The 13,769-nt window shown below is 39.9% G+C and overlaps 1 protein-coding gene across 4 annotated transcripts in view; it reads left to right on the forward strand.

Annotated features, from left to right (window-relative positions):
- The window catches only part of MTUS1 (microtubule associated scaffold protein 1), an 84,944-nt gene that overhangs the window by 41,327 nt on the left and 29,848 nt on the right, over positions 1 to 13,769 (forward strand). Inside the window, exon 1 of one of the 4 annotated variants that reach the window (XM_036382159.2) lies at positions 9,981 to 10,612. The exons of the other annotated variants lie outside the window; for them this stretch is intronic. Coding sequence (XP_036238052.1) covers positions 10,123 to 10,612 — 490 coding nt within the window. The 5' untranslated portion in view covers positions 9,981 to 10,122. Of the gene's footprint in view, positions 1 to 9,980; positions 10,613 to 13,769 lie in introns of those variants that run through there. 4 annotated transcript variants of the gene reach the window in all.

Consider the following 13,769-nt stretch of genomic DNA (forward strand, 5'->3'; position numbering starts at 1 on the left):
AAGACATTTTGCCAGTTAAAAAGATGAAAGGTCCTGATATGAAATGAGTAGCATAACCCTATTAAACCTGTATTTCACCAGGGACCTCAGTTAGGATTTAATGTAAAGGAAAGCAAGATGTGTGTGTAATGGGCAGTGAATATTTATCTTGCTGCCTTTGTTAGTGGCAATTAAAGGTGCTCATATTTGGAGATTTTTCTTGAGGATTGACCTCACATATGAATATTTTGGTCCTTGTGCTATGTTATGGGTATGCCCCAGTGAACACCACACTTACCTCAGGTGTCAGCTCCTCAAGAAGGTTTCTGATGTCTTCTTTCTCTTCCTCCCTCCCAGCCCACCACCCAGTTAAGCCAAAATCTGTCTGCCATCTTTGTAGTTTGTTAGCTTGAACAGAAGAGACTCAGGGGCACATAAAGTGCAAGGAATGATATGTTGAATGTTTTAAACCCTCTCCACAGGAACTGCTTGGTCTCCACAGTAAGCATGACAAGCAGTCCCTCCTTGATGGAAGCACTGGTAGCAGTCAGGCAATGTTTGCCAAAATGGTCTTCAGTTGTGCAGCTTGGTTAGGAGCGGCTGGTAAGATAAGTCCCTTAACTGCTCAGCAAGCAGCAGAAGGACTTTGTGCCTCTCAAAGGGTGGAGGCATATTTTTAGCTGATGAAAGTGGTGGATGCTGCCCTGTTCTCTGTTTTGTTTTCAGCTTGGCAAGATGTTTTCAAATAGGCTCCGAAATGTTGCACTAAGGGTGTTCCTGAAACAATGGTGTGCAATGTCCCAGGCACATCCCTGGGGAGATACCTTTGCTGTTTAATAGCAGGAAAACTGCTTAACATGACAGGAGAGACACAAATAGGTCCTTGATGTGTGACTGCCAAGATCTATATAAGCACATTTTGTGTGTCTTTTGAAAATGTGGATTTCCAGCAGCACTTAGAGCTGGTATGAGGCACTTGGGATGTGATATTTTCTGTCTTGAACTTGCAGTGAAGCATGGAAGATTGAGTTCACATGAATGATTTTAACCAGCAGCAACTGAAGTGCTTCTATTAAGATGCTGTGCTATTCTGTTGACCAGCAAATGGTTTTTCAGTGCTAGGGTAGCTTTAAAGTACCATTTCAAGTTTAGATTTAGACACATGTTCATCTACCTTGGTATTCCTTAAAACATGCTATGCTGCTGTCTCCTTAAATACATTTTCCTAAAGTTGTGAGTTTAATTTTGATCGTTTAAATTTTCTTTTATTCTTCAGGGACTTAATGGTAATTGTTCTGATATATGTAATCAAAAGGATGAAAAGCACAAGTGCTTAAATTTCACCTTAGAAAAACAACTTTCACTTGTGTGAACCAGCCCAGTGGAGGTGATCATGTGCAAGAAATATTTTTAGTGCTTTAGAAAATCAGTACTGATCTATAGTAACTCAGTCTTAACTGAGCTGTAAAACAAGGTAGAAATAGATAATCCTTTACTTAGACACAGAAAAGTTTATTGCCACTTCCTATGTGCTCTTGTCATGCCAAGGTAGTCATCTGCCAAGAGGGTAATGGTATGTCTCTGCCCTGTTGTGTGGAAATGACAGTACAAATTAACACTTCTTGTAAAGTAATTGCTTGGTTATTTTTTGGTCATGGGAAAACACTAAGTCTGGGACTGATCCTGAACTTGTCAAATGAAGTCAGTGCAGCTGGGGAAGAGCAGCCTGCTAGGTTACTATTTTGGGCTGTGATTAAAACCAATCAAGATAATGATTGGAGCAAACTCACTGATGCCATAGTCAACAATGTTGAAACCACTGCATCAGTGTTTTATGCATAGCCCCTAAGAGTACTAGGACTGATTCTTGAAGGGATTTGGGAATTTGATCAGTTATTGTCAGCTACTTTTCTTAATTAATTTCCAGCCTATAAGCTTAATCATGCCTATATCATCACTGAATTTATTTTTTTTTAATCCTTGGTAAAAATTCACGTACTAGCTTTGTCTCTGAATTGGGTTGTACTCTATTTTATACTCAGAAATTTGTGACTTCTCTTACAAGGTGAATCTCTATGTACCAAAAAAGAGAATTTGGATGCTAACTGCTAGTTTTGTAACTTGATATTGCAATCTGTGACCATCAATTTTTTGAGGAAAATGTTAGAATTTAACTTCTTAGTGATCTTTTGGTAAATAAATTATGATTATATTGGATAACTTAGCCCTGATTATACTGCTTCCTACATGCTTAGAAATGCTGTCACCTTCCTTTTTAAAGAACATTTTTTTTAAAAGCAAATTCAGATTAAAAATCAAATCTGCATTATCAGCAGATTTGATTTTTAATCTGAATTTGCTTTTAAATGGTTATAGAGTTTCATGAACACCAGAAGATGTGTTTCAGCTTCAGAAACACTTTTGGTACAAAGACAATAATGCAGGCAAGGCTTTGGAAGCTCTCTAAATTCCCAATGTCTGCCCTACTTTTTGTTCCAGTATATCCTTTAGGCAGGATTTCAGTGCCATAGTTAAATCAGTGACATTTGTTAGAGTCATATAACATCAGCTCACACTAGTATGATTAGATAAATAGCTTCTGAATTCAAACTAAAAGCCATTCTGTCCTCTCTATCCAAGATAGCTGCAGATACTGCACAAGGAAAAATGCTGCATATTAATGTACTAGTCTTGTGGTCAAAAATGTATTTTTCAAGTCTCTTCTTTGTACAGTTGGTTTCAAGGGAAGATTATGATTCTTTGCAAATTTCTAAGCCTTACATAGGCTCTTCTCTGAAGGACTTCGAATTGCTGAGGAAAAAAATCAAGTTCTTGAATCTAACATTAGTCTGAGCTAATATATGTTCTGACTGTTAGCTAATGTGTTAGTTGTGAAGAAAGAATTACCATATTGAATTAGAAGCAGGCACAATTGACAAAATGAAGTTTAGTGATTCAGTCAAAATTCCAAATTCATTCCAGTTTGATTGGTTTGTTGGTTTTCTTTGCCTTTACTGCAACAAAGTAGAGCTCTGTAGTACATCAGCAGAAAGCAGTTTGCAACTTTAAAATATTAGTTGTATATGCTATCAGAGTCCTGGTTGGGGTTCCTCCTAGTCCTTTCTTGGGTTGTTGAAGCCAAGTTTTTTATGTAGATATAGATTTAATTTATGATGCAAAAAATTAAGTCTGTTTTCTTCTCTTACTTGGATCTGTAAGTAACAGTCTCTCCCAGTCACTTTATGTTTATCCCTAGCATAACTTATAATGCTTGCCAGCTCTTTCAGAAGGAAGCATGTTAAATAGTTGAAAAACAATTAAGCTGTTCTCACATCTGACTTTTCAGAACATAGGAGACTGCTCTGCGTGCATGAGAGCAGAAGAGAAAACTCAGATAGCCTTTTAGTATCTGTGTGAAATGTGGCATGAAGAAAAAACTCATGTCAGTGTTTTCATCTATGTGAAATCAGGTTGGGTTTCATATGGAAGAAAATATACAATGAAAAAATGCAGCAAGTCTTAACCTTCTTTGTGATAACACTTGAGGTAAAACTTTTGAGCAGTAAAAAAACTTTTTGAGGTAAAAAAATTGAGCAGTCTGGTGAAATGCCCTTTGTGTCTAGGTACTGTTTACCTTGCTTCAGCAAGGAGTGATGTAAATGATTTCAGGGGGCTTTTTCCAGCCCTGTATTCTTGATGTTGAGCAAGGTGGTGTGGACTGTAGTATTAAAGAAGGAATACATTCAAGTGTTGCAGCTTAAATGGCTTCCTCCTTTCTGGCTGTGTTTCAGCCATTTCACCCATGGTAACATGTGAGGGCTGGGATTTCACAAAGGCTCAAACAGGAAGAGGCCTATATTGGCATCGTTCTGCTCTCAGGTCTTGTGTTAGGGTTTTCTACACATGTCTGGAACACACATACTTTCTGAGGGTATCCAAGGAGGATATGGAGAACCAAAGGGATCAGGATTTGTACTGGGGGGACAGTTCATTGGATCTGGGAAGGTTTGCCAACAGTATGAACTAATCATGGTGAGACCCCTGTCCCCAATGACTCTGGGTTCTGGTTTTGTGGACAGAGGCTGCAGAATGAAGGGCAAAAATGTGCCATATCCTGTACTTGCAATGAAGCAGTAGAGGGCACCAGACAGTAAGGAGCAACTTTTTGTACAGGAGTTAGGGAAAGAACAGACTGAGGAAATAGGAGCAGAACGGAGAGATACCAGTCTTCAACATCACTCCATGCTTGGGCTTGGTTTTTTGGGAAGTTGTGTACTTTATGGATGACATGGCAGAGCTGCAACTATAAGAAAAAGGAGAACTGGTTCGCATATTTCTTTGCCTAATCAGAGAAATACCTGAACTAGAAACTTAATGAAACACAAACCCCTTATGTAAAATAAGTATAGCTTCCACTATATTGTATATTTTAAAGTTAGGAAATTCAAAGATTTAAGGTTGCCTGTAATGTATATGATGAACTGATGTAGCAGAGTTCGGATACCTAAACTGAGGATAACACATTGAGATGTAGTTTAGTCTTTCATTCAGTCCTCACTGGCCAAAGCATCAGCGCACTGTAATATCCTCATGCAATTATTTTCCATCTTGTTGTCATCTTTTTCATTAAAAATGGATGACAGTGGGGTTTTTTTAAGGTGGATGAAGTAGTTTTATTAATGTAGGTATGGTCAATCCGTCTCATATCAAAATACCCATGCTCTAGGCTTTCTAGTACAATAAACTAATTCTGCCATCTTCCTTTATTTCCCTCCCAGACAGTGGTACGTAGCACTGTATGGGTAACTAACATGTGTTAGGCTTTGTCCTAGTTCAGAACAAGCTAAAAAATATTAAAAAAAAATCAAGCATCAATATCACCCTTGGTTGTTTGGAAAATAACCAGGACAGCCCTGATGCACTGGTAGCCTATCTGGTGAATGTTAGAGTTGTTTTCTGTGAATTGCATTGCATTCCAAATTTGTTTGTTTTGTTTGTGGTCATCTCTGAATGTATGGTGAGCTTATTAATATTTTTATTTTTGTAGTAGACATGTGTCTCATATGCGTGCTTGCTGTTTACTAGCTAGATCACACACAATCATGCAGAATATTCTGAGGTGGAAAGGACCCACAAGGGTCAGTGACTGCAGCTCCCAAGTGAATGGCCTTAGAGGGATTGAACCCACAACCCTATCATGCTCTAACCAACTGAGCTATGAAGACTTAATTCAGTTCTACATATTACAGTTCCTGTTAGCTTGACAAAATATACACTGTGAATGCAGAGGCAAAATCACTTTGTATAGTAGGTGTTCAAAGCCCAACTAGTGTTTCTGTAAAACACATAAAGTGGTGGTACATAAAGTAAAAGATGTGATGGGAACCATAGTGAGATTTTAGAAGAACATAAATACTTCTGAGATTTCCCTTTCCTTTTCATTATTGTGTGTATAAAGATAATATCGAGTTCTGGCTGGAGAAGAGGAATGAAAAGGGATGGATTTAAAATGTTGCACTGAGGCTACAAGTCAGTGCTGTAATAAAGTCAGTGGGTGAGGATAGACAGAGACTTCAGGAACAGTACTTGAAACTGAATGCCTGGAATAATATGTGATGACTCTGCACTCCCCCTCCAGGCTGTACAACATTTAAAAAATACATGCTGAAGAACCTTTGTACCCCTGAAAAAAAAACAATGCTGAGAGATTTCTGCTGTGTGTATTAGTCCTGCTGAGTCAGTTGAAGCATCTAGGTCAAGTTTCCCTACCTGCAGTTAAATTTTGTTCAGTTCTTGCATCTTTCTTAAAAGCCTCTGTGGTGGTTGATTGGTTTCTTCAGAACAGCTTGAAACAGATTTGATGACAGCTGAAATAAGCTGGTGTTCCTGGACATGGGCTAGTACTAGACATTAAAGAAGGGAAACTCAAGAGGTTACAGTAAGAGTAGAGGAAAGGGAGAGCTGCTGTACTGCTTTAGGAAACATTTAGTTGTCTTCTTGGGCTTCATACCATGTTGATGCAGGGGAGATGCAAGATGAGAAGTGCTGTTTCTCATCACCCATTTGCTTTGAGCTAAGACCACAGATAAAGAAGCTTCTGAGATACAGCATCTTAAGCATTTCAGTTGAGCAGATGATCCAGGTACAACTCTGAAGAATGAAGTCTCTTGCTGCAAACTAGAGCTGGCTCCTGACTGGCATGCTTGAAGTGTGAACAGAGCAAGTTGGGACTGTCTGCACCAGCTTATACAGACAGGCCTGAGGCAGAGCTTAGAAACAAAACATCACTTCTTCAGGAGTCTGTGTTTGTACAATCACCAGCCAGGACTGTGAGAGGCACAGGAGGAAGGTGTATTCACCACTTGCCAAGATGGATGCGGGCAAAAATTACAGTTGACGAAGCTGTGGAGGGCCTGGGGGGGGTTGAAGACTTCCATCCAAGTCCAGCCTTGCCAGGCTGTCTGCAGACACCATTAATTTAGTTTTGTGACTGCTATCCCTGTGTATTTCTCCGACCTGGCTTATATTATAGCCCAGAGCAGGAGTTTTGGAAGAATTTAAGGTGGCAATTTACAGCTAGCTGAATTTCCAGGTCCTCTCAAACGTAGCGTATGTACTGCTACAGACTAAACCCAGCAGCTTCCTTATTTGCATGGGTGTTCTTAAGTTGTCCTCTCCTAATGGGCATAGCTTGTCACAAGGCAAGCTTTAAAATTACAGCCATGAGATTAAATGGCAAATCAGTCTTCCTGTTGCATTGCTGAAATAACTTCTACACATTGTACTGGGGGAAAAGCATAATTAGAGCTGTAGAAATAGGCGTGCTTTGTGTTTGCTGGTTGGCAATTGTCTAGAAGATTTTTGTATCTCTGTAATGCGAAAGAAATACCTTAAAAACAAAACAAAAGACACCCACAAAAAAAACCTCAAACATATCTCACACAAAATAGACCAGATTTTATTTAAGTAAAATAAGTCCTTTGTTGTTTTGCCCTAATTCTTAATGTACAATTGAGAGGAAATCCTCAACAGTGGTTGATCCATGTTACTCTATGTAATTAGGAGTTTTTTTCCTAAACAGGAAAATCTGTTAACACACTTGAGATGCATCAAGGATAGAGACATCTCAGCTGGAGCAGAAGCTGATGTGCAGCAGGTGAAATGAGTAATTCTGAGACAATGAATTCTAGGTTCTGAAACTTGTGCATTGATGGAATGTTCTCCATCTGTTGTTGGCTATCAAGTATTCCAATTGAGAGACATGTTGTAAAATTCAGAGTAGCAACAGCTTCTGTGGACTTAAAATTTGCTTTGTAATATTAACCTATAAATTTAATTTTAGGTAACGTTTTAAAGAGTGTCTTTCAGAGTGGGGAAAAGTAAAGGAAATCTTTCTGAAATCTATGTCAAGAAGGTGGTCTTTACAAATTGACAAGATTCCTTATGATCAATCAGCCCATCTTAGTTTCAGTGAGGAAGGTACCAAACACATTGACTGCATTCTGGATAGAATTAATGTATTCATATAGAGCAAGAGTCCAGCTTCCAAGGACAGGTTTTCTCAGTGTATTACATTATAGCAGAGAACACTTGGCAATGAGGGTGGGTGCTCACACTTGTAGAAAGGAGGCTGCAGCTTTTGGATTTGATGATGCTGGACAGGAAGGACAATTACAGCACCTAATTTAGTCACCTGAGCTTTGTCAGGCAGGTTTTCAATGTAGCTTATGTAGAGAAAGGCTTCCTTCAAGTACTTATTGATGTTGTAGTTAGCATTCTGCTCTAAGTATCTGCAGGAATCTGTTCCACTACAGAGGGACTAAGGGGTCTCAGTTGGAGACTTTTTTTTGTCCCCAAACATTTTTAATGGTGCAGGTATTTTGATTTGGTTTTGGTCTTTTGGTTTTGTTTTTTTTTTTTTTGTTAACTCAGCTGAAATCACTGCTTCATGGAATCACTCTTTGTGTAACCATACCTTTAAAATCATCAGAAAGTGATATTATGCAGGATGGCACTTAAGCTATTTATCTTACTATAAACACAGGATTCATGTTAGCTGCCTAAAGTTTCTAGGAAGATTTGGATCTTGGAGGTTACATGCATGAGTCTGGAAATACCCTCCCTTTCACCTGTTTTCCAGCTTTATCACAACAGAAACAGTGGAAATAATTTCAGATAGATTTTGCTTCTGACAAGGTCTTCGCAAATGGTTTGCCAAGTGAGATTTTTAGTAACCACTAAGGTATGGTGAAGAGTGGAATGAAAACTTACACTGCTCAGCTGAATTACTCCAGCTGATGGTCAAGGGACGCAGAAGTACTGCTACTGCTCTTACCTGGCTCTCTTCATCTACCTAAATCTTCTGTCAAACATGTTAACTGGATTCAGACTTCAGTTTGGGTTTCTGCAACCTATGTGCTAGTCTTTAGTGGTGACAGTGTGAATAATAATGCTTAGGAGCTCTTGGGGTAGCTAGGAATGGTGCAAGGAGCCAAAATGGGAGGAAAATATGTCTGTGGCCTGTGCTGGGAAATCCCATCAGAAAATCCATGTCTGGCCTTCTGACAGGTGATGCAGTGACTTGGAAAAAACCTCCAGCATTGACTTTGTGTTTATCAGGGGCTGTGATAGCGAAAGAGTTGGGGAATACCTGCAAGTCATGAGGTGCTCTGTGTGGAGGGCGCATCTCTGATACCTTCCTGGTATCACACTAATGGGACCTTCCTCGTCCCATTAGTGTGCCTGGACTAGTGTAGGAGGAGCACTGGCAAACCAGCAGTAAACTTTCACTGAAGGCAAGAGTCCCCAGATTGGCCTTTTGGCCAGCAGCACTGTGGTGATTTGGAAATCCTGAATCTTGCATGCATGGGCTATTGGCATTCCTAGTGATGCTTCCCAGCCCAAAACAATGCTGAGGAGAGTTATTGCAGTTATTGATGGATAGCATGGGTTTTTGCTCTGGGGTCATCACTGCCTCTTAAAGCATCCTGGAGTCATGACAGGGCCAAAGGTGTGGTGTGGTGTAGAGTTCTCCTGAGTTCCAGGTTGTGTGGTCTGAGTCCTTGTTCTACTGGGTGCCATGCTGAGTATGTGCTCACCTCTTTGAAAGCAGAGACTGACACCTTCTGTAGACGAAGATCTACATGGTGTTGGTAATTTTTTTCAAATTGAATGCAGTGACTGTGTAATTAAACTGCTGTATAACACAACAGCCAACAGCCCAGTGCCATTAATCTACCTGTTTTCACATGGAGCCTAGACCTTCTAAGAGTTTTGTGCTTAGAAATAAGAAGCCTTAGCTTTTCCAGAGAAAAGTTAACACTCAGACATGGGAGCTAAAAGGCTTGGCCTCCTTAACATGGCAAAAATATCTCATTAGTAATTTTCCCCATATTGCTGCGATAAGCCTTTATTGTTTGTGGATTAGAGGGTTTCCTCAGGAACTGTGTTCTTCCAGAGATTGCCAGAAGGGTGTTGCTTGCTGTGTGAATAAGGAGAGCACTCAGTGTGAGTGGGGCATTATCAAACATTCAGATGTACACTTGAACCTCACATTAGCAGGACAGGTGCATAATCACCTTGTTGAATATACAATTGAAATAACTACACACTGTTGAACTGTTTGGCTTTCAGCTCCTGCAGGCAATTCAGGCTTCCTTTGAGCCTTTGTGTCATACAGGAAGGGGCCAGTGTGTTCTCGCAGAGTGTTTGGCTGCGTTGCAACAAACCTGGTTACTGATGCCCAGGCATATTTTGATTGATGCACAGATCTAGTGACTGTTGGGAGTGGCTTTTGAGGTGACGTCCCACATAGAGTGATGTCAGCAAAAGATTTTAAAAAATTCAGGTGTGGCATAATCTGCCAATTAAACTGATTAGTGCTCTGGCTGAGTCCTGAGAAGGAGCTCTGACTACAGCCCTGCCTGTTGAAGTCTTTCACGTAGTGCCTTTGGCTCACCTTGTACGAGACTTTTACCGAGTGCCTTCACTGCAGGGTGCTGTAAATTGTGGTAGGATACCATCCCAAGGGCTGTGTGCTTGCTGGCTTGCCATCAGGGGAAATCTGATACTGGCTCACAGATGTCCCTGACCGTGTGGAAGCTGTGACACTGGAAGAGGTCCTGAAACTCCCGTGGGATCGGGATGGAGTGCATCGCTGCTCTGTTGGCAGAAGTGAAAGCTAGCCAGGAGGCAATGCAGGCTGGGCAGAAGGCACTAAAGCATGATGTGGAAACATCTCAGAAGGAAATCAGAACGGTGTTAGCATTGCAGAGGAGCCAGCAACAGGTGAAAGAAGATCTCAAAGCAGAAATGAAGTCCAGTCACTTGGATATAAGAACTGTGCTTGAGGAAATCCAGAGAGTAAGAGAAGAAATGGAAGCTCGATTAAATACTCAGGCTGATCTGGTGCTACTGATCAAAGAAGTGAGCACTAATTTAACATGTGTAGACAAGGCTTTCCAGAAAATGGAGGAGAGGCAGAAAGTTTTTACCAGCCTGCATCTTCCCATGACAGAAAATGTTGAGCAAGAATTTTTCTTTGAAAAATGCTTACACCCGACACACGTGGGTTTTGAAAGACCTGTAGAAGCTAACAGTTTGGATGATGAATGTGAAAAGACTGTGCTTGGGGGTAAGACAATTGTGACTGTCGGTGTGGGGAGAGAAGTGAGGTTGTTTCTATTTGTGCTTGTCAAGAAACTTGTTTAGTCTATTTTGAATGCTTTTAAGAAATTTAATTGTTTTTAGAAATTGAATCTCTTGTCTAAAGTAATTTGTAGTTAGTGTAGATACTACTACACATACCTTCCTAGTACATGATATGCAAAGGAAGGCTTTGATTTGGTTCTGAATCCAAAGAAAGTTGTTAGAGATTTTTCTGGTAATCCAGCAACAATGCACAAGATAGGGAGGCTCAGGAAACCAGTAGCACAATGCAAGCTCAGAGGCAGCCAGCCAGACAAATACTGTGTCAAGCACTGGGCAGAACCCCAGCACCTAAATGTAACTTTATGGAACACACCCTATGTACTGACAGTTGTGTATTTCTTGCCTCTGAACAGCTATTAACTAGAGAAGCTATGCATGAGAAACAGTTTGCTTCACAGAGAAGCTTGGAGTGGGTCTAATATTCTCCCCAGTGAACTGGAGACTGCTGTGCCATCCATATAATGGCTCTGGGGAGAGGGAGAGGATTTGTGGACCTTGTCCAAGATCCAAATCAAATCTTCTGTGAATGATTTAATCATCAAAAGGCTTAGTCTTTGCAAAATCACTGCTATTTTTTTTCTTCACTGGTGTGAAGGATAGGACTTAGGATGGTGATTCTGTCCAGTTACTGTACTACATGTAGTACTTGAAAATCTGATTTTCTGTCTTCCAACTACCAAGCTTTCCAACTTACCAAGCTTTCCATTGGGAAAGGCCTGCTGGAGAGGAGTCCAGAACCTGATTTAAAGGTGGAAATTGTTCTGTATTACAAGTCTGACTGTATAGAGGTGGCAGGTGAACTGGCCCAAGTGAGAAGGGCTTGGGCTGTTAATCAATACCATCTTTAAATTAGTCTCTGTCATTGATGTGGTGGTACCAGTAATCAGACTCATGATGCTTTTGTCTTAATGAAAGCATGGCTTTTGCTTTGACACCACAGCATGCCTTCTATACAAATCTGGAAACGATCTGTCATTGCCCAGAGGTACGTAGGCCATAAATAAACATCTTAGTGTCAGTGGTGTTAATCTGTAGAGGCAGTTCATGCTACAGAGGGCTCATGCTTTTCAGCATTTGAAGTGGCTGTGTATAGCACATGTCTATGATAAAATTGCCAACAGGAATGTCACTGAGTTTCACTTCATGCATGTTTTTTGTTCAGCTTTTTTTAGTGTAGTATCAAGCGCTGGCTTGGTTGGATGCTTGAATGAGCTTCTTGGAAAATACTTGGTGGTCTGGGCAGCAGGATAAAAGCAGTGGCATGAAACTGACAAAATGATAAGGGCTGGCTGAACTACAGAAATAATGAATATTTGGAGCCTTTTGTCATTTGTGGTTAGCTGTTGTATCACTGTATTTAAATGAAACTTTTTCATTAGGTAATTAACTGTGTGATGTAATTTTTCCCCAGCGTAAAAACTGTCTGCAATTGTTCAGGTTTAACACAGCTCTGTCAGTGTGGTGGTTGTAAAACTAATTTCAAATATTTAATTAAATTATGACACTAGCATCTGTATCAGTGAATTTACCCAATACTCCTACATCAAGAAGAATGCTCTTGTTCTCTAGTTGTCATAAGTGGAGCATTCAGGAAGGGAGGTGGAATATATGAGAGAGTAGGTGTATGTAAGGCAGTAGGGAAGGGAAGAACTGACTCTACATGTTTATTCTCTAGTCCCTGCTCTTCCCCCCACCCCCCCTTCTCGATTATTATTTGTTGTGATTTTTGAAGGAGCTTCAGAAGGTAACCAGTAGTTTCCTTCACACAGTATTGTCCATAAGATTGCTGGAAATTTGGCACGGTTGCTCTCAGATGTGAACTGGCATTTGTGTAAAAGTGTCTACTTAAAAGATGTTGTTACACAGTGAGAGAAGAAGTAATGTTAGTTAAATAGTGGTAAAAATAGCTAGAACTGGCAGCCAGCCTTGATGCTTTTGTCCTACACATTTGTATTTTGATTTGGGTTGATACACCTTTTAATAGCTCTAATATTAAGCTGCACAATGGTATGTTTCTAATTTTAACAGTCTTTAACAGTCTGCATCTCTGAGCAGAAGTGTACGGAGATCTCCAAGAGTACAAGGGCATTTGAACATTATAAAGCATGATATGACAATTCTCTAACTAGCAGAAATTCTTGCCCAGAGCAGATTTATCTGGAAAATTAATAGGCTCAGGAGGCACTTTATACCAGACTTGGTAAGGAAGGCATAGAGGATGTTAGTATTTTGAACAGCAAAACTATTTTCAAAGAATTTAAAAACAAATGCAGGCTGTGGAAGACTGATGTATTGATACAATGCCGATATGTCAGTCAGACTAACATTAACTGAGAATTAAAGCTTTTGTTCATAATACTTTATCCAGTTGTGAGATTGAACCTTACACTGCTGGGATGATTCTAGGGTCATTTGACAACCTTCAAACCAGGTGCTTGGGATTCAGAACAGATTGACTCTTGTTGCTTAGTTTGTCCCCTGTTTTTTTTCCACATGTTCCTATCTTTCTTTTATCCAGATCTCACCTCTCAGGTTTTTTCACTCTATCGTGAAGAAATCTTGTTAAGTTGAAACTGTACAAAGTAATCTGCTTAGATGTCTTCACTAAATTGCCAAGGGATATTTGTCTATTGCATCAGCCTTTTATTGCAAAATTGTTTGCTCATTCCCGTTGTGATCAAGGGGGAAGACAGCAGTACTGTACTCCCTTTCCAGTCTGAAGGCAGCAGAGAAACCTGAAAATACAGTGTTTGAGTCAAGTGCTGATTTATGTAATCTGGTTTCCTCTGACATGAGATGAATGTGTACTGTGAAAGCATTGAGATTGCCACAAAACTAAGACTATTAAATTAATAATGTAATTTCAGGACTGTGAATATATATTGAAATATATTACATTTTAGAGCTTTCTTAAAGTCTTATCCTTGTGACTGAAAATTGCTAGCACTAAGAAATGCTGCAAGACCTCTAGTTAATAAAGCTCAAGCTTCAGCTGCAGAGAGGGGAGTTTTTATAACTAAAATTTTAAAAGGAAGAAAAATAACAAAGAAAATGTAGCGAAAATGGTTTTGTATTCAGTG

Source organism: Molothrus ater, chromosome 4 (assembly GCF_012460135.2).
Source record: "Molothrus ater isolate BHLD 08-10-18 breed brown headed cowbird chromosome 4, BPBGC_Mater_1.1, whole genome shotgun sequence".
Taxonomy (NCBI): domain Eukaryota; kingdom Metazoa; phylum Chordata; class Aves; order Passeriformes; family Icteridae; genus Molothrus; species Molothrus ater.